General features: G+C 41.0%; 1 protein-coding gene across 2 annotated transcripts in view; it reads right to left on the bottom strand.

Moving 5' to 3' along the window:
- ERBB4 (erb-b2 receptor tyrosine kinase 4) overlaps window positions 1-16,264 on the bottom strand; it is a 765,761-nt gene extending 749,497 nt beyond the window's left edge. For both annotated transcript variants that reach the window (XM_075829649.1, XM_075829650.1), the window contains exon 1: window positions 15,870-16,264. In XM_075829649.1, coding sequence (XP_075685764.1) covers window positions 15,870-15,975 — 106 coding nt within the window. In that variant the 5' untranslated portion in view covers window positions 15,976-16,264. The remainder of the gene's footprint in view (window positions 1-15,869) is intronic.
- Window positions 16,265-21,223: the final 4,959 nt, after the last annotated feature.

The following is a 21,223-nucleotide window of genomic DNA, read 5'->3' as shown; positions in this document are numbered from 1 at the left end:
GGCGCTGTGGCCGGTGATTCCGCTCCAGGAGAAGTCCCTGACATCACTGTCCAAATATAGACAGTGAAGTCAGGGAATTCTCCTGGAGCGGTCCCCTACAGTGGCACTATTTACAGGAAGGGGGGTGGCATCTACGTGGGTGCTATGTACAATGGGGCTGTGTGGCACTACCTACAGGGGGGCTGTGTGTCACTAGCTACAGGGGGCTGTGGCAGTATCTACAGGAGGCTGTGTGGCATTATCTACAGAGGGCAGTGGCATTAGCTACAGGAAGTTGTGGCAGTATCTACAGGGGGCTGTGTGGCATTATCTACAGAGGGGCAGTGGCAGTATCTACAGGGGGCAGTGTGTGGCATTATCTACAGAGGGAAGTCTGTGGCAAAAGATGTACAAATTAAATTCATCCGTTTTAAAACGAACAGGGAAAAGGGTCAAAATCGTTAAAAACGGAAACACCTCCCGGAACGGAAACAGAACGGATGCAAAACTGATGCAAAACGGCCGAGAAAAACGGACCAAAACGGACGTTTTTATTGTCCGACACTCGGATCCTGTCATTTGAATACAGCCTAAATGCTGTTAACAGCAGCTCAGGCAAGACGGCTGCCCCATAATCATGTACAAAAAATAGAATATTGAACTCTACAATCAAAACATAAAAACACTAGAAAAAAAATATCATTTTTCACTATAGTGTTTTAATTAGTAAAAAAAATTAAAATTATAATATAAAGGTGATACATTCCCTTTAAGCTAACATACAGTTGGATATCAATTTTGAGTAGTTTATTTTACCTTTATTTGCATTTTTTTATTTCAGTTTTTGGATTCTATAGCTTTTGCCCCAACCAGTTGATTTCTGTGAGGAAGGAGCAGGTGACACATTTATGCTTCATTTGCTGCCAAAGCAAGAAACAAGATACTGTATAGCCCCCTCCTTGTATGAGATGTTATATTCCTGAGACATCTGTTACACATAGTTATGATATTCTCCTCTATACAAATTAAACTTTTTCAATTTGTGTACAAGACTTTAAGTTGCTGAATCAGCATCGAGCCAGACCATGAAATAGCAGGTATCAAGCTTCCAGTTTGCAGTACAGAATTAGCTGCATGCTTCACTGTGTGTATTCGCCTCCTCTGCTCACAGCATGCTAATTTAAGCAGCAATCAAAACAGTTTGTGCAGGAGGCAGAATATAAGTCAGCCTCCCGAAACAGGACTACACATCATACATTCCCCTACTAGAAATACAATGCGCCTTTAACTCCTGCAGTGCTGATGACAGCTGGTGAACACCATTTATCCTAAAATTATTTACATTAATATGAGAAGCTGAAAAAGTGAGCACTGCAAAGGATATTTTACCTCTTCGTTATATAAATATTAATATTTGGTTATATTTTATTTTACATTGGCATAGACAATATATGTCCCAGTCATTGTGATCCAGTAGATAGAACTAGATCCTACAGAGTTACTGTATCTAGGTGTTCCAGGTAGGCCCCCTTATGGTTGGTTGTTGCAAAATCATGACCATATTGTTACATTTAACAGTTTTCCTCAGACGGCATGTTGTTTTTATGGTGAAACAAGTACCACAATTACATGGAATCTATGGGATATATAAAAAATATACAAAGTGATCGTTATGGAATATATGGTTTATCCTATACAGGCCTAGATGTCCAGGTATAATATTAAGACTGCCCTTTGACCTGTGACTTTAAAATATACATACAAAGACCTCTTAAAGGTTTTTAAAGGGAAAGAAGGACAAAAGGAGTGGCAATTAATAAAAAGAAAAAGCACAAAAATCTTGCTAACAGAAAGTCAAATATATGTTTCATGAATTGAAGTGTTACTTTGCTTATGAAGGATGCCGTCTTTCCCACCCAACCATCAAACTGACAGTGGGAGACAATGCAGTGGTGACAGAGGGCAAAGCTCCAGTGCAGTTGGGGTTTCAGTGTCCAAATGTCAAAAGAAAAGTCTATAATTGGCAGTACAGAAATATGATGTGAAACAGGCCACATGGAATAATCACCTGCATGCTGACACTGAAACAACAATTTTTTATGAAGTTTCCACTGCCCCCTTGGAATCACAGCCAAAGTCATTGATAGTCCACTACTATGTCTCTATATGTGCACGTAGTAGTGTTTTTAAGCGTCTTTCGTGGCGTTTTTAATGGTGTTTTTGCTGTGTTTATTGTTGTGTTTTTTTTGTTGTGTTTTTAGTGCGGCCAGAAGTCTATAGTAAAATGTAAAATGCACTACAAAACTGCGTATTGGTTTGTGGCGTTTTTTAAGGCAATGTTGTGGTCAGTAGCTTTTTTCTCAAATGCAGCATGCTCTGGGTACAGTATTTGAGGTGTTTTCCCCATAAGCTTTATTACAGGACTTCAAAAAACGCCAGAAAAAAAGCATGTACAAAATGACACCAAGCGCAAAAATGCACCAAAAACGCCACTAAAAACTCCTGTCACATTTTAACAATGCTAGCGTTTTTTGATGCAGTTTAAATTGCCAGAAAAATTCTGTGTGAAGAAAGCCTAAGCAAAGGTATTGCCCGTCTCGACTTAACGTTTAAGAAGTGGAATGGATATTTGCTTGGCGTACTGATAAACTGATGCCATGCTGGATGCAAAACCACAAATTCCAAAAGGCTGTAGAATCAAAAGGCATTGTGAGATGGTTGCATTAGCTTAGTTACTGCAGGAATAAATGGGGACATGTTTAACAAAAGATTAACCATGGTTTGGAATTAAAGTTAGATACCTTCCAAATTAAGAAAAACATTTCAGAATGATTAAACCAACATTGGAACCACTGATGTAGCACGCAGATGAAATCTATAGTTAGGCCTCATGCACACAACCATAGCCATGTGCACGGCCATGATTTCCGGGTCGGCCGGCCACGGAGTGACAGCCTCGAGCCACTCGCAAATCGCGGGCTGTGCACATGGCCACGGCCATTATTTTCAATGAGCCCGGACAGCAGAACACTGCCGTAATAAGGCTTGCCCATCCTTTCTGCGGTCTGGGCTCCGGGGCCATGCACGGACCGTGAAAACCACAGTCGTCTGCATGGCCCCATAGGAATGAATGGGGCTGCAATTCTCCCGTGGATTTTCGGGGGAATTGCGGCCACAAAAGCACTTTCGTGTGCATGGAGCCTTACAGTTCACCACCAGACTAACTTACTGTGTGACTTCAATAAGGTTATATTTTCTTGGGTCTGTGGAATACAAAAGAGTAACTGCACTTTCTTTTTTTCCTGACAGATATGCAATGTATTTGAAAATCTATAAACATTATTAAAAAGCTTCATCTGTTTGTTTATATTGTTAAATCTATTTGGTTACCTGTTTGTTCTATTTCAGGGCCCCTTCAAATTTGTCCTCCGCCGTCTGTTGCTACGGCTATTCTGTCTTCAGCTCCAGGGAAGGAGGCTCACTTCAGATATTTTGGGCTGTGGTTTTGTTGTATATGAAAGATAAGATTCTGTGACACAACCAGAGATAACACCAGTTAAATACACAGTCGGGAATGTGAACTGTATATGCATATATTATACAACTTCCATTCCCGACTGAGTTTTCCACTGTTCTATGTGGTCCACTGCCCGAGATATGGCTATTTGAAGTGAGCCCCCTTCCCTCTAGCCTCAGTCTCTTACAGTGAGCCTGCATTCGGTGTCTTTAGTTAGAGTGCGTCCACAAGTCGTAGTACTCTTGCATTACGCTAAGTGCACAGTGCAAGTGAAATGACAGTAACTGTAGTGTCCCTATCTACTGTGAGATGAAGAGTGCACAGTGCGTGTGTACAGATAGAATGTATTTTCACTTGCACGGTGCCATGCACGAGTACTAGCACTGCTGGACGCGCTCTAACTAAAGACACCGCACACACCGCTCCGTTTCGTCTTCAGCATCCCTGGAGCTGAAGACGGAATAGCTGTAGCAACAGACGGTGGAGGACGAATTTGAGGGGCCCTGAAAGAGAACAAAAAGTTTCTTCAAATAGATTTTTAACAATAAAAACAAATCGGCTGATGAAGCTATTAAATAAAGTTTATTGATTTAAAATACATTGCATTTCTGTCAAAAAAATAAAGTGCAGTGACTCTTTAACCTTCTATGTTCAAGCAATTCAAGCATTTTTTTTTATTATTAACTGTGTGGAGCGGAATGATATTCTAAAGATTTTTCCAAGTTCTGCTTTTGATTGAGCGCTCGCAAACATCTGCACTCATATAATAAACAATATGTTCTCAGATACATCTTCAGAAAAAAAATCCTGAGCTGCTGTACTCTTAATGAAGGAAACATTTAGCGCTGTCAAGGGACCTAAGCACAAGAACACACCTGCATAATCACCTAACATTGTTGTTTCAATGAACAACCTTAAGATGTCCTGAAATCCTTTGAGGTGTTTTATCCAATAGCTTTGAAAAATTGTATACCCACTGTAGATCCGAAAATGCTGAATAAAAATACCATTCCTTTCTACTCTGAAGAGTGTAAGCAACAGAGCATCTCACCTAAGGGTATTACAGATTCTACTAAAGAGAGATTTGGCCTTGGGAGACAGTGATCCTATTCTGGACCAATGCATTTTATTCTGAGTTCAAAATAAATCTAATGGACGGGTATTTGCCCACTCAGTCAACCATAAAGAAAGTAGAAAACTATACAGAATAGGACGAGGCTGGTCTTGACTTATTTGGGGAACAACTGGACTTAAAGAGGCTCTGTCACCAGATTTTGCAACCCCTATCTGCTATTGCAGCAGATAGGCGCTGCAATGTAGATTACAGTAACGTTTTTATTTTTAAAAAACGAGCATTTTTGGCCAAGTTATGACCATTTTTGTAGTTATGCAAATGAGGCTTGCAAAAGTCCAAGTGGGTGTGTTTAAAAGTAAAAGTCCAAGTGGGCATGTATTATGTGCGTACATCGGGGCGTTTTTACTACTTTTACTAGCTGGGCGTTCTGAAGAGAAGTATCATCCACTTCTCTTCAGAACGCCCAGCTTCTGCCAGATCACGCTGTGACGTCACTCACAGGTCCTGCATCGTGTCAGACGAGCGAGGACACATCGGCACCAGAGGCTTCAGTTGATTCTGCAGCAGCATCGGCGTCTGCACTGCCAGAAGCTGGGCGTTCTGAAGAGAAGTGCATGATACTTCTCGTCAGAACGCCCAGCTAGTAAAAGTAGTAAAAACACCCCGATGTACGCACATAATACACGCCCACTTGGACTTTTACTTTTAAACACACCCACTTGGACTTTTGCAAGCCTCATTTGCATAACTACAAAAATGGTCATAACTTGGCCAAAAATGCTTGTTTTTAAAAAAATAAAAACGTTACTGTAATCTACATTGCAGCGCCTATCTGCTGCAATAGCAGATAGGGGTTGCAAAATCTGGTGACAGAGCCTCTTTAATGTATAAAGGTAAGGAATTTAGATGCTGAGTTTATTGGCTGATTTGACCATATGGCTGACTTAAATGCAATCTGTGGGAAGAAATAATGAAAAAAGATACAGAAAAGTAAATAAAACAAAGTACAATTAATTTCAACCTAAAACTTTGTGCATAGGGGTGAACATACCATATGTGCAACCTGTGTAGCTGCACAAGAGCCCAGTAGTTAAGGGGCCCTTAAAAGCAGCTAGCAGGTACTTACTGTCTGTAGATAGCGTGCAAGGGACTGAGCTAAATAATTTTATAGCTCTTTATTATTGGTGCATTGCTAAAGATTCATAAGGAGGAGCGCTACAATGAGCTATTGGAGAGCAGGAGGTTCATATATTGTTCTTCCACAGGGGCCTTCAGCTGTTTATGTCCGCCCTGATAGTACAATATGTATTTTTTTTTTTAGGGATTCACTAATACATCCCAAAAATCGATTATTAAACTATATATCAATAATAAATTGCTGGATAGAAGTGCTGCAAAGAATAATGGATATATAAAAAATATGGTGTGAACAAATGTGTAGAAATGTAATATTGTTACCATGAGCGTAACTATAGCTATAGCAGCCATAGCTGCTGTTATGGGGCCCAAGGGCCTCACTCAGGTGGAGTAATCTAGTTCCCTTTTGTTAAGAAGTTCTGCTATATGGCACTACTATTTGTCTATTGCTGCCTAAGGTTTCATTCACACAAGTTTAATATGGCTCTGTGCATGAGTGTGTTAAGGAGGGGAATCAGTTCCCCAGTATAGGGGCCCATTTCTGACATTGCTATGAGGCACTTTGAATTCTAGTTATGCCCGTTTGTTACACTACACAATACAGTGTACTGATTATTTGTGAAAAGTATTTGCTACAATAAATACTTGAAAACTGAAATATGTTGTATAGTAGGCTGTGGTTAGAATATTTAGAATGCTAAGTAGTTTAAAGTTATGTAAGAGAAAGGTAAGAGAGTGGAAAACGAAGACAGGATGAGGAAGGAAGGAAGAAAGAAAGGAAGGAAGGAAGGATGGGAGGGAGGGAGGGAGGAATTAAGAAGCAAGAGAGAAACAAAGAATGGATGGGAGAGGGAATAAAGGAACAAAAAAAGGAAGGAAGGAAGGAAGAAAAAGGGAAGGAAGGAAAGGAATAGAAAGAAAGAAATGCTATAGAAAAAAAAAGAAAAACTAGGACAGAAAGGAACTAGGAAGGAAGGAAGGGGCGTAGAAGAGAAAGGAAAAGGAAAGAAGAAAGCAAGGATAGAGGCTAGAAGTAAAGGAATGAAAGGAACTAGGATGGCAGGAAGAATGACGGAAGCACGGATAGAAGGAAGGAAGGAAAGTAACAAGGAAGGAAGAAAAAGGAAAGGAGAAGGAAAGGAAAGAAGCTAGGAAGGAGGTAAAGAGCTAAGACGGAGCTAAGAAGGAATAAAGGAAAGAAGGAAGGAAGAAGCAAGAGAGAATGGATGGGAGAGGAAGGAAGGAAGGAAGAAAACAGGAAGGAAGGAAAAAGGAAGGAAGCAATAGAACAAAAGAAATTATAAAAACTTGGACGGAAAGGAACTAGGAAGGAAGGAAGGGAGAAGAGAAAGGAAAAGGACTAAAGGAAGGAAGGAAGAAAGGAAGGAAGGAAGGAAGGAAGGAAGGAAGGAAGGAAGGAAGGAAGGAAGGATAGAAGCTAGAAGGAAAGAAATGAAAGGAACTAAGAAGGAAGGAAAAAGGAAGGGAGGGAGCAAGAAAGGAAGGAATGTAACAAAGAAGGAAGAAAAAGGAAAGGGGAAGGAAAGAAAATAAGCTAGGAAGGAGGTAAAGAAGAAAAGTAAGGAGCTAAGAAAGAATAAAGGAAGGAAGGAAGGAAGGTAGGAAGGAAGGAAGGAAGAACAAATAATGGATGGGAGAGGAAGGAATGAAGGAAGGAAGAAGAAGAACGAATAATGGATACAGAAGGAAGGAAGGCAGGAAGGAAAGGAGTATAAAGAAAGAAATGATAAAAACTAGGACGAAAAGAAATTAGGAAGTAGGGAAGGGAGGGGAGAAGAGAAAGGAAAGGGAAAGAAGGAAGGAAGAAGAGAAGCTAGAAGGAAAGGAAGGGTAGGAACTAGGAAGGAAGCAAGTCAGTAAGGGAGCAAGGAAGGAAGGAAGAAAAAGTAAAGGAGGAAGGAAGGAGACTATACCAATGAGTGACCCATGTTCAAATTCAATCAAAATAACTATTATAGGCAACCAGCGTTCATTGTTACTGTTATAAAGTGGAGATGGCAGTGAAATATGTCATGCAGCAAATTTGCTGCAATCCAACCAATGCAAATTTAATTACAGTATTTTCCCTTAAACTATTGTAGACCTTTATAGTAGGTATACTTAATTACGGTACAGCTTAGCTTTCCCTATTATATCTATGGTGATAATAAGCTAAGGCCTTTCAAACAGGACAACCTAATGATGTTCTCATTAGAGGAATAATCTTCTCTTAGGTTTCATTTGGACTTATTTGTGTGAAGTACACCTTAAATTTTATACTTCTATTAGTATACTTTATATTTTTGCACTTATAAGAAATAATGAAGAAACAAAAGTGTGAGTTTCATGAAAAACTGTTACTGGTCAAGCAACCAAAAAGCTTATCTCCTTTCATTTGTTTTTAATATAGTTTACATTTTATGTAAGTGACAATAACCATGTGTTTCAGTAGAGACTGCAGTAGAGGTTTCAGTATTATCAGTACATAGCTAGCCATAAACTAGTAACCTATGTTACATGTACCGGTTGTAGTGTCCATGGCTACGGTCCGTCGGGATTACTAACCCCCCTGCAGCCGCAGCCATGGATCTGTGAGCGCTGGCAAGAAATCTCCTCCCCAGGAGACGCCAGCGCTCACTTCCACTCCGGTCCGCCGTGTCCCGTAGGGTGCGCGCGCATGCTCGTGCCCGGCCTTAAAGGGGAAGCGCGCACATGGGAATCATCATCAATTAGCCCATGATCACCCTTGACTATAAGAATGGCCCTGCCCCTTTGCTCATTGCCTGAGCATTGTTAGTATTCCCATGTTAGTCTTTGCAAATGGTCCCTTAGTGTCTGCCTTGTTCCCGTGCCCTGCTGCCTGTTTCCTGTATCCCATGCTGTGTTATTGTTCCTGAGCCTGTTAGTGATTGAAGTCGTGTCCTTTTGCTCTTGCTGTCATACGCCACGTCTGGCACAACCTACTGCACCTGCTGTCGTCCGCCACGTCTGACACAACTTACTGCACCTGCTGTCATCCGCCACGTCTGGAGCAACCTACTGCATCTGCTGTCGTCCGCCGCTTCTGGTGCATTCTACTGCACCTGCTGTCATCCGCCACGTCTGGCGCAACCTGCTGAATCTGCTGTTATCCATGCTAAAGCTTCTGCCACTGTCTGGACTATTCATGTACCCTTGTGAAGCCATGACTAAGGACGCAGATCGCGTCTGAAACGCGTAGGCACCAGCCTATTCCCTTTAACTAGCCACTGTATCCTGAAGGAACACCGTTTGTCTATTTTTTAACTCACCCTTTTTGTTTTTTGTCAAATAAATCTTGGAAGAAGTTTCCGATTTTAAACCAAACCACCTGGTCTCAGCGCTGGATCCATTCCTTTCTCCTTCTTGTTCATTCACTGCGTGTGCCGACACGAGGACCCGAGCGCTACTGACAGTGTGACTGCTATGTTCAGGTGAGCTGGAGGATCCCTCTTATTCTCTAACCCTTGTGCTGCACTTTGTATTGCTTGGGTGCTCTGTTGTTTGGCCAGCTGCCTCCCCGCTACGGTAGTGCGGCCTAGTGGGTCCACATACCCACAGACCGTGACATCGGTATGTCATCTCTTTTATTATCTTATTAACTTCTTTGTTTGAGACAGAAATGGGATTGTTATGGTCAGTTATTTGTGTACATTTGCCCATACACTGTATAGTTTTGATGAAAAAAAAGATTGTGAACCTATAATAATAAACTGTATTGTTGATTTCAAAGTGTATGTGTCCACAATGCTACTAATCCCAATTGTTAAGTAATGACATGATACTATATCTCAGGCTTTCACTGAGGTAGAAGATAAACATGGTCAATAAATGGCCGTATTTGACTATATTACTAAAAACTGGCAGAACCATTTTTCTAATCTGACCTGAAGATTTGACACAATTGTGTAATAAATCATTCAGATTGATAAATGCCATAATTTTGAGACTAGCTTTATTTGTTCTTTAAAAATCCTGTTGAATTTATTTGACATTAAAAGTCTAATGTTATCACCATTAAGAGAAGGACATCAGTTTTAAATTATTTATGTTAAAATTTATGGAGAATCCAATTTTCTAAACGTATTAAACAAAAAATCTTAAGGTGGTATTGCCGGAATTAAAAACATGTTTCATTGTTCCCTGTTTTTAAAATAAGCAATGTTAGCAAACATAATCAATTAGCCCAAATATTCAGTTTTTCTAAATGTAGCCCCCCCAATTAACCCCATACTATTGGTTATTGTTATCTTAATGCTACTGCACACATCCGCCCGTAGTACTTTAGTCCACTGGATGAGCATGTGCAGTTGTCTTCAGCTCTCTGTGTAGCCTGCTTCTCTCCCTGTGCAGTGACACAGAGCATGTGCGGTTTTGCCACGCTCACATCACTGGGCGGGCATGCCTAGTGTACACAACAGAGAGCCGGGAGCAGACACACAGCGCTTGTGAGAAATGTATTTTTCCACAAGCATACAGCGGTCATGTTTGCCGCACAGCAATACCTTATATTCTACTTAGGGGACAGAGGAAGAGGACCAGACAAACGGGCGCAGAAAAGAAAGAAGATCAATAGCCAGTAAGCTGTAAAGTGCATGTATGTGTTTATTTTCTCACGTTAGGAGGGCAAAGTGGTTCATTAAAAAAACTTCCAATTCTCTGATAATCCTTTTAGGGTTTACAATTTTAACTGTCAATAGACTTGTGATTTCCACTTCTAACAGGCACCATGATGAGTATCAATGCCAGATACTGTGTAACATTTGTCTCTTTTACTGCATAGAGTAAAAGAGACAAATCGGATTTTTTGAAAAAACTCTCCTCTATAATCTCGAACTGAACAAGCCTCTTGTTACATACGAAACCATCTCCTCTCCTCATGTATCCATTTGGGTATTTCCCATGAAAATTTGCCAGGCAAGTTGCAGCTGAAGATTCGCCTCCTACGACACTAACCTTGTAGCAATGAATGATCAATAATGTTCACTTGCCTTTAGAATTGCTCTTAGGACTAGACCAATGTACTCCATTAGACCAACTAGATTGGTCTAGGGAATACAAATGTAGATTTGGAAATGAGTGACAATTGGAATGGATATAAAATATGTCAGGTTAATACACTCTTTTAGAATTATCAAAGATCAGCAATTCTGCTATAGATTATATGCAAACTTTTTTTTCATTCATTAAAAAGATGCCGAACATCACAAAATTAATGAATCCAAAAATCTCACAAAAATTATTTTGTCTTCTACAAACAGTTGGATATAATTCAACTATACTAGTAATAAACTTTCATCCATTTTTACTTCCTAGAAGAACATAAAACCATAATACCATCTAATACTGGTATATTATTGACTGAGCTTATTTTTTGTGTCCCCTGTAGATGGGGGACCCCACTACCCGTTTTTATTATTTTATTTTTTTAAATTGCATTTAAAAAATGTGTCACTTCCCCTCTGAACACTGAACATGTCTATTAATGCAAGAAGCAGATTGTCTTCTCTCGTTCCTTAATTTGTTTCATCTAAAAGCAATTCACTCAACATCTTGTCGCCCTCTGGCAGCATGGTTTGCTTATCTGCACTTAATTTCTCATTTGGACCAAAACAAACTCTTTATAGCAGTCTGCTAACTGGAGAGGAGGGGGACAGCCTTTGTGAGAGTCAGGGTGATACCCAAACAAAGGCAATTACAATTACAATGAATTGCTTCCTCTCCAGTGACTAAAGTGTTAATGCCAAAATATAGGATTGGGATATCTTGAAATATATATATATATTTATTTATTTATTTATTTTTTCAATATTTAGTTCCTGGAAAATAAAAAAATAATTAAACTACCAAGTTTTTCTTTCCAGCACTGATTCCGACCTGAACCCTTATATTTATAATTAACTATTAAGAAGACATATAAATGTATAATTATATATAATCATGTATTATATATTATAGAGGATTTCACACATCTGCTTGTAGCAACATTCATTGTGTCCTGTCCTGTAAAAAGAAAATTCTCAGGTTTCCATTAACAACATTTGGAATTCTCAGGTGCATTATCCCCTTCTAAATATTTCGGATGATATTTCGACTGTATGTAATCTTATTTGTTTCCAGAAAAGAGACATTTCCGAAGCAGCCTCTGAAGTATGAAGGATTGTGCATTCAGAGTTGCTGTACAATGCCAGCCACAAAGCCTGTCTTGTACAATAACAAAAGTGTATTATTTGCTGGTGTTATCTGTCACAAGCTAATAATGAGCCAACGTCAAATCTCGGTGTATTTTTAGCAGGACATTTTTTTAGCTTTCTTTAGTCTTTGTGAAAGAGAAATGCAAAACTAAATAAAATGACAGGAAAATACTGTATATATTGTCACAGAATGATCAGGTACATATGCAATAAGTTTTCATGTCAAGTTTATGCATATTCTGTCATACAGAAGCATAAAAAAGAAGAAATTAAATAAAAACACAAGGAGAAAAACCCTGCATGTAATATCCTATGCGTAGTGGCCATATATAGTATATGGTTAAGACTGTAAGACCATACGGATATGTATATAGCAGATAAGAGCACGTGAGCGTCTCAGGATGATGTATATACAGAATGTACAAACATTGCACATGTATATATATATTTATTTATTTATTACAATCACACATACACCTGAATATACCCACATATAGATAGATGTGACAATACTATGCTTTGTTACGTCCACTAAGTACCATTATTATATAAAGTATATATCCTCAGAATAGCCATAGCACTGAATACCTTATTGAAATACATATAGGCACACAAATTACTGTACCTATAGGAAATTGGAATTATAGTCCAATGTGTGTTTGTCTGAATATATATATATATATATATATATATATATATATATATATATATATATATATATATATATATATATATATGTATTTATATAAATATCTACAATATTTTATTTATTGAGTAGCGCTTTTTTTTTTGCCGACAAGACCCTAAAATCATACTAAACCAACCTCCTCAAATATTCATTGGACATATACTGGATAAAAGTGTTGCTAAATAAGTCAATTAATGCAACTTTGCTACAATCGAATTAAACAGGGTTAAAACACAAAATTCATTGTAAGGCCAAGAAAACAAACACATCTCCTGAGGATTGGCCTAATATATATTCTTATCAGCCACACAGGGATGTCAGGAATCAACTGTCAGGGAGTCAACAAGAATATATTTTGCATTTTGACTTAATTACATGTTTTAACCCCGTAGCTGATGTACGTGTTTGGTCATGGATAGTGTTACATATACGGAATTGTATTGAACTATCTAAGACATCTTGGAGTATGTAATCTCATGAACGCTGCGCTACAGACCGATCATTTTAATATTTGTAAAACAAAGAGTGATTAATGAGTAAATGCACATACCGTATAACATTTGTATATTTCCGTGTGAGCGATTCATTGGCTTTGAAAAGTGCCAAACGAACATTTGTCTTCCAAGAATAAAAATAATTTGATTCGCCTAAGCAACTATTAACAATACATCAACCACCATAATGATCATCTACATTATGCTGTCAAACTGCCCTGATAAATAGAAATTAAAAATGTCGTTAATGAAGATATAGTGTATTTTTGGGTATGCAAAGGCTATTTGGCAAGTTTATTTCTACACCGTTGCCTTAACAAAATCAAAAGAGGCCTACAAAGAAAAAGGCTCTTGAGATTACAAATGAAGAAGCTATGAGGTCATGTGTCAAGAGGCAGCATACTGAGCCACAACACAATGATAGACCTCCGAGGTCATAAGTTTCAGCCACAGCGAAGAGACTGCATGCAGAATGCCGATCCCATTAATTCATAGTGTCTGGTTGCCTGGGAATTGAAGGGTTAAAAGAGAATTCTGCAGGGTAGGGTTTACCATACAATGTTGTCTTGCTGAACTGATTCTTCAGCAAGTCCTTCATTTAACTCATTCATGGCCAAAAAACTCCACATGCCATTGAAGGGCACATTGTCACGATCAAGTGTGGCGTGGCCTCTATAGATTATCATAAGCAGGTTGTGCAGTCAAACAAACATCAAATTACCCATAAAAATATATAACACCAAACACTTGAAGGAAAAAGCTCCAGGTAGCATATTCTAGCAGTGATTTGTGAACCGACAAGCCTGCAAGTGCATGGCATGTGTAATACTGTGTGCACACATTACACATCTCATTAAAAGAAAATAAACTAGTAAGAGTTATCACGCCAGCCCCTGTGCAAATAAACAGAGGAGGGAGAAGGGAAGAAGGCCAATGGCAGTTGGATATGGGTTCCTGGCATGAAAAGTAGAACTTGGCTGGAGTACGAGGGAAGGAGAAAGAATACAAATACACCTGTACCTTTCTGAACTCCTTGACATGGTATTTAAAATGCATGGTGTTAAGGCCAGTCACATAACAATGCATGTACGCAACGGGTAAGGAGATACTGTATGATAATGCAGGCTGACAACTTATAGCAGATTATATTTACTGCGCGCCCTATCAGCATTATAGATTTTACAATTAAAACAATGCACATGTAAATGTGATGCTTTCAGGTCCAATCACATACTGCGCTGTTCAAATGGGTATTAAGATTTACAACACTTCATTTGTCACGGATTTGGGTGAAAAAAAGAAAATCAGCAGGTTAAAACATGATCAGGCGTCTAATATATAGTATGTAAAAAAAACGAATAAATAGATAGATAGATAGATAGATAGATAGATAGATAGATAGATAGATAGATAGATAGATAGATAGATAGATAGATAGATAGATAGATAGATAGAGACAGATGATAGATAGATAGATAGATAGATAGATAGATAGATAGATAGATAGATAGATAGATAGATAGATAGATAGATAGATAGATAGATAGATAGATAGATAGATAGATAGATAGATAGACAGATGATAGATAGATAGATAGATAGATAGATAGATAGATAGATAGATAGATAGATAGATAGATAGATAGATAGATAGATAGATAGATAGATATAGTGTATGTGAGTATGAGTGTTCTTTACACATATATCAATTTAATCTCCATGGATCTTAAAGAAACTTGAACCAAGGTCATGTTGGTAGGTATTAGAGTGACATCATACTAATCCATTACAATTCTCCTTATCCCTCCATTTAATGTACATTGAACTTTCTAAAAAAGATGCCCATCAGGAAGAAAACATTTGCCCCCACACTCTGTTGTACCTGCTGCCTGCACATTCACATACGTAGACACAAGTGAGAAGAGTTGTGAGCCAGTCAAACAGGCATGACCAGAAGTGAGAATATACACAACAAACAGACAAGGAAGAGGAATGAAGAGCAGTCCATACACAGCGTGGCCTGTCATCACCCTCTGATATCCCAGGATAAGCTGCGCACCTGTATGATAAAGTGCAAATAGCCACCTGTTACCGGCCTTCCTTCAAAAACGTATACCCAGAGGAGGCACTTAGTATAGGGTTAAAGTCTTAACATCTAAAAAGCATCTGAAGACAACTCATGGCTCATCCAGCAGTCGTGATAAGTAAGCCCCCCTGGCATGTAACCAGTACCTGGCATGTTAATGAGCTCTTTGCTTGTATGGATAATAATGGACCAGGTAGGGATAATCTGTAACACTATATAATGATGTAGATGTCAGGGCAACGCCGAAATGGGTTCATCATAGTATACAGAAGTAGTAAGTAATGCATAGCGCAGTGTGTTGGGTCTTGAATATATAATATATGTGCCATAGAGTTTGCCAGCGTACAATTGTATGGTCATTTTAGAATCTAAGCCCCTGGAATACATTAACTCCTTCATTTATAATCAAACACAAGTTATTCTGCTGCCTCTTTCAATAGCCAAAGGGTAAAAAGAAAAGCTGGAAGCAGTGTCATAAATAAATGGTGAGAAGACCCCTAGACATGTGTGAAGGATGGGGTAGACGTGTGACAGGAATATCGCAGTCCAATCTGTCCCTTTGGCGGACGCATTCTTAGAGACGTTTTAAGGGGGTCAATGTGGATATGATTTTGCTACCAGATCTCTTGGCGACACAAGTTGCTGTCAGACATGCTGCATTTGCAAATTTCAGCCACTTACCTGTCTGGCTGCATGCCCCCTGAAGTGCTCCAAGTGCCCACGACACGACCAGCCATCCAAAGTAGAGTTGCTGCCTAGCTCCACGCATCCTCATGATGTAGGTCATCTTAAATCCTTTCCAAAATTACATGTCCCATGGGCATATCCTTCCCTCCCAAATCTCAGAGTATGTGTCAGTGTCCAGGAGCTCCTGGCTTCCTGTGACAGTGACAGGAAAGTTATTTCCAAGCAGCTGGATATCCTCTGTGCACTGTATTCTTCCTCTTGTATATTCTGTTCACTTTATGTCAAGTCCTGGTGTTGTTGGAGCCTTGTATATATGTGCCTGTGTAATGCACAGTGTAGGCTGCCTAGCTCCATACAATCATATGGGAAGCTGTACGGGCAGCAGAAAGCTGAGGACCTCCCCGCCTCGGACAACAAGAACGCCTCCTCATAGTAGTTTTCGCAGCTGATTGGATAAAGGAATCACACTGAACTTGAAATCCACATGCACGCTGCACCTGTCACCCCTGCCTGTTACAGTCAGGACAGCACATGCCAGGAGGAGGAGGAGGAGGAGGAGAACAGTTGGGCATGGTAGTGGGTAGCAAAAGGGGCACAACTGGACTAAACTGCTCCAGTCTATGACTCATGAACTAAGAAGGTCATGGTTATTTCATCACAGAGACTAGCCCGCTCGTTGTCCTACTGGTCAAGTAGATCTTTTTCTTTTCCTTTGTGATGACCTTTATTTATATAGTGCCAACATATTAAAAAATATTTAGAATTGCACTTGAAAAGGAAAAATAAATTGATTTTGTGCCACTGAACTTTCTATTTGTATTATGACTTGTGGTTATTTTATTCAATCTTGCCTGGGCATCAAATTTTCTTTCACGGCTACCAAGCAGCAAAGTAAGATTTAACTCTTAAGCATCAGTACCAGAGATGTAACTAGGCTTTCTTTCCTTTATCTAGGGCAAAGGTTCATTTTGCTGCCCTAGCTCTGTATCTAAATAACCTGGCCATGGTAAAGTGACTTACTGGTCCCCCCCCCAGCACCCAGTACTCGGGGCACATGCTTAGCCCCCACCCCTCCCCGGCTGCGCCCATGATCAGGACAAGTAGTCATTGAACATAAACACATAATTGATGTTTTTCAACAAATGGCATTTTTCCTGTGTCCTAAAGCAAATAGTGTTCAAAGAAAAATGGGCATCAAAACAGGACTGAAGAATTGACGCATTCTGGAAAAATGTCTGTGGTTAAAGCATTCCTTCATAGACTTTTTCGTGTATCTCTTGCTGCTAGGGAAGGAGTGCTACCTATATACACAGCAGTATGCACATGGTGGGGGCTGTATACTCATGAATAATGGGTCCTATACTGTCCCGCATTGTATTTTATCTGGGGGGGGGGGGGGCAGGAAGAAGTTGCTCCGAGCTGGTTAAACTAATCTTTATTGCACGTTGTTTTGTGCACGGTCTTCTAAATCTTTATGTATTTCTCAGAGGCTAGCTCCCTCTAGTGACTGTTCTGCGTAATCTACTCAATTTCTTTTATTACGTACGTCGAAGCAAGGGCGGCTATATACACCTTTGAAATTATTTTTTTTTTGTGTATCAGGTTGGATTTCCATGGGTCGGATACGCTGTGTAAATATCACGCAGGATGTTCGACCTGGAACCCACAGTACAATCCGCCCGAAAAATTGCACCACCTTGTGGTGGGGTTTTTTAAGGGCGGGTTCACACATGGCGGAATTGCACTTAAATTCCGCTGCGGACACTCCGCAGCGTTAATCCGCAGCGGAGCCGTTTCTACATTGACTTTCACTTTAATTTCGCAGTGTTCGTTTACACGATGCGTACAATTCCGCTGCGGAGCATAGGCTGCGGAGCGGAATTTGGTGTCCGCAGCATGCTCTGTCTGTTGCGGAGCAGTGGCGGACTCATGGCGGAATTTCTCCATTGACTTCAATGGAGATTCAAAGTTCCGCAATGAAGTCCGCAGCTGTCATGCACATGTCATGTGTGCTGCGGATGCGTCTTGCTTTTTTTACTTGACATTTCTTCATTCTGGCTGGACCTATGTATTTCTAGGTCTACAGCCAGACTGAGGAAGTCAATGGGGCTCCCGTAATGACGGGAGCGTTGCTAGGAGACGTCAGTAAATAGTCACTGTCCAGGGTGCTGAAAGAGTTAAGCGATCGGCAGTAACTGTTTCTGCACCCGGGACAGTGACTACCGATCTCAATATACATGTATCTGTAAAAAAAAATGAAGTTCGTACTTACCGAGAACTCCCTGTTTCTGTCTCCAGTCCGGCCTCCCAGGATGACGTTTCAGAGTAAGTGACGGCTGCAGCCAATCACAGGCCAAGCACAGGCTGCAGCGGTCACATGGACTGGAGCGTCATCCAGGGAGGTCGGGCTGGATGCCGAAGGAGGGACGCGTCATAAAGACAACGGCCGGTAAGTATGAATTTCTTTTACTTTCACTAGGGAAAGTGCTGTCCCTTCTCTCTATCCTGCACTGATAGGGAGAAGGGAAGCACTTTTCCCGCAGTCCGCAGCAGCTAGTCCGCATCAATTTTCTGCACATTTTGTGCAGATCCGCAGCCGTAATCCGCAACCCGGATTAGGTGCGGCATTGATGCGGACAGTTGCGGAGGAATTCCGCCATGTGTGGTCATGCCCTAAAACGGAGTTTCCGCTGCGGAAGAAAGCCGTTCGTACTTACCCCCTCGGTCCTCCCTGCGCGTAGTCTGCTCTCCTACGATGACGTTGCAGGCCATGTGATACTGCAGCCTGTGATTGGCTGCAGCGGTCGACTCACATGCGATGAAACGTCATCCCAGGAGGACGGACATCAGGAAGAGGGAGGGTGTTCTGGGTAAGTATGATTTTTTTTTGTTTTCCGTAGTTGCGATTTTGCGGTGTAATTGCTGCGAATACGCCGCAAAAGTCGCAACGCTTGGCTTTTTGTTGCGGGATTTGCAACGGAAAATCAACTAAAACACAACATAAAATGACATGCTTGCGGAATTAAATTCGGCACCGTATGTCAATTTATTAACGTCTACACTGCGTTTTTTTTCCACAGCGTGAGCATGAGATTTTTTAGATCTCATAGACTTTGCTGGTTCTGTATATGCTGCGGAATTTCCGCACAGAGTTCCGTTGCGGAAATTCCACGGCGTTTACGCTACGTGGGAACCCAGCCTCAGTGTGTTTCGTGCAACTTTCTAAATACTTTTTATTGAAAACAATATATATATTTTTGAGATACAGCTGTTTTGTATACTGTATACAGAGCAGCTGTATCTAGCGTTGAGACCTGAATCCATCAGGTCAGCGGGACAGTGGGGTTTAGTGTCAGCTGGTCCACCTGTTATCGATCACATCTAAGTTATGAACCTGCTGACACTGAACCCGTCAGTCCCACTGACCTGACAGATACCGGTGTCAGCGCTAGATACAGCTGCTCTATATACAGGATACAAAGCAGCTGTATCTCAAAAAGTATTTTGAGGCTTATTTGCTAAGCGTTTTTTTTGTAGTAAGAATGATATATCTGTTTAAAAACGCCTCAAGATGTGACATGCCACTTCTTTTTATGGGGTGTATTGGAATTCAGGGGCGTAAAAATATGCCTCATCTGAACTACACAGCGTATTTCACATTGAATTCAATGGGAGCTGTCTCTAGGCATATTGCAAGCATATTTCGAGGCGTATTATGAGGATTTATAAGCTCCGAAATATGCCAGCAATATGCCCATGCAGGAGTAGGATCCGTCCGGTTCGCCCCGGTTCTCCCGAACCAGTTGTTAAAATTACAGCCGGTTCGCAGAACCGGGGTGAAGCGGGATATCGGAACCGGTCTCCTGCACTCGATTGTATTTGCTTCCTTAGGACGCGAATACAATTGAGTTGACTAGCGCTGCCCTGGTGAGGCACATGATGCCTCGCAATTCGGCGCTTTAGTGATGATGCAGTCGGCACGATGACGTAATCGCGTCGTTCCGCTGGAGGAGGACTGGCGTCGCTGGGGGAGGGCGCGGCAATGGGACAGGTAAGCATATGTTTGTTCTTTTCCTTTTACTGCGGGCAGTGTTGGGGGCCTTAACTATAGGGGACTATAACTGCAGGGGAGGATTATATAGGGGGCACTAACTACAGGGGAGGACTATATATGGGGTCACTAACTACAGGGGAGTACTATATAGGGGCACTAACTACAGGGGAGGACTATATAAGGGGCACTAACTACAGGGAGGATTATATAGGGGGCACTAACTTCACGGGAGGACAATATAGGGGCACTAACTACAGGGGAGGATTATATAGGGGGCACTAACTACAGGGTAGGTCTATATATGGGGTCACTAACTACAGGGGAGTACTATATAGGGGGCTCTAACTACAGGGGAGGACTATATAGAGGACACTAACTAAAGGGGAGGACTATATAGGGGGCACTAACTAAACGGGAAGACAATATAGGGGCACTAACTACAGGGGAGGATTATATAGGGGCACTAACTACAGGGTAGGTCTATATATGGGGTCACTAACTACAGGGGAGTACTATATAGGGGGCACTAAATACAGGGGAGGACTATATAGGGGACACTAACTTAAGGGGAGGACTATATAGGGGGCACTATCTACAGGGAACGCCTCAGGGGGCATTATCTACAGGGGACGCCACAGGGGGCACTATCTACAGGGGATGCTACAGGGGACACTATCTACAGGGGAAGCCACAGGAGGCACTATCTACAGGGGGCACTATCTATAGGGAAGAATAATTATAATAACGCCACAGGGGGCCCTATCTACAGGGAACACTACTATCTACAGAGGGCACTACGGGGAGTACTATCTATAGAGGACACTATGGGAAGCACTATCTAAAGGGGGCTCTATGACAGGCACTATAGGTGGTTTTACACTGGGCGTCTTTCGTGCAGACCAGCATTCATAGAATGCTCGTTGCTGATAATTGCCCTGTGTAAAAAGGTCAGTGATCATCTGCTTGTCGTATCGTTTTAAAAAAGTAAAATATTATCGTTGTCGGCAGCACATCTCCCTGTGTGAACAGGGAGACCCGCTGCCGACATGATAATAATGTATGGGGACGAGTGATCGTAGTAACAACCGCTCATCCCCATCCATAGCTTCGTATGACAGGAGCAAACGAGCACCGATTAACAATGCATCGTTGATTGGCGCTCGCTGCATCAGCCGAATATTGGCAGGTGTAAAAGGCCCTTATCTACAGGGGGCACTATCTACAAGGGGCACTGTATGTGGTGCATTAATTTACAGTGTTTGACACAATTTTATTCATGGGCACAGTGTATGGT

Source organism: Rhinoderma darwinii, chromosome 6, assembly GCF_050947455.1.
Source record: "Rhinoderma darwinii isolate aRhiDar2 chromosome 6, aRhiDar2.hap1, whole genome shotgun sequence".
NCBI classification, from domain to species: domain Eukaryota; kingdom Metazoa; phylum Chordata; class Amphibia; order Anura; family Rhinodermatidae; genus Rhinoderma; species Rhinoderma darwinii.
Note: the sequence above shows the minus strand (reverse complement) of the source record. Positions and strands in the feature narration are given on the sequence as shown.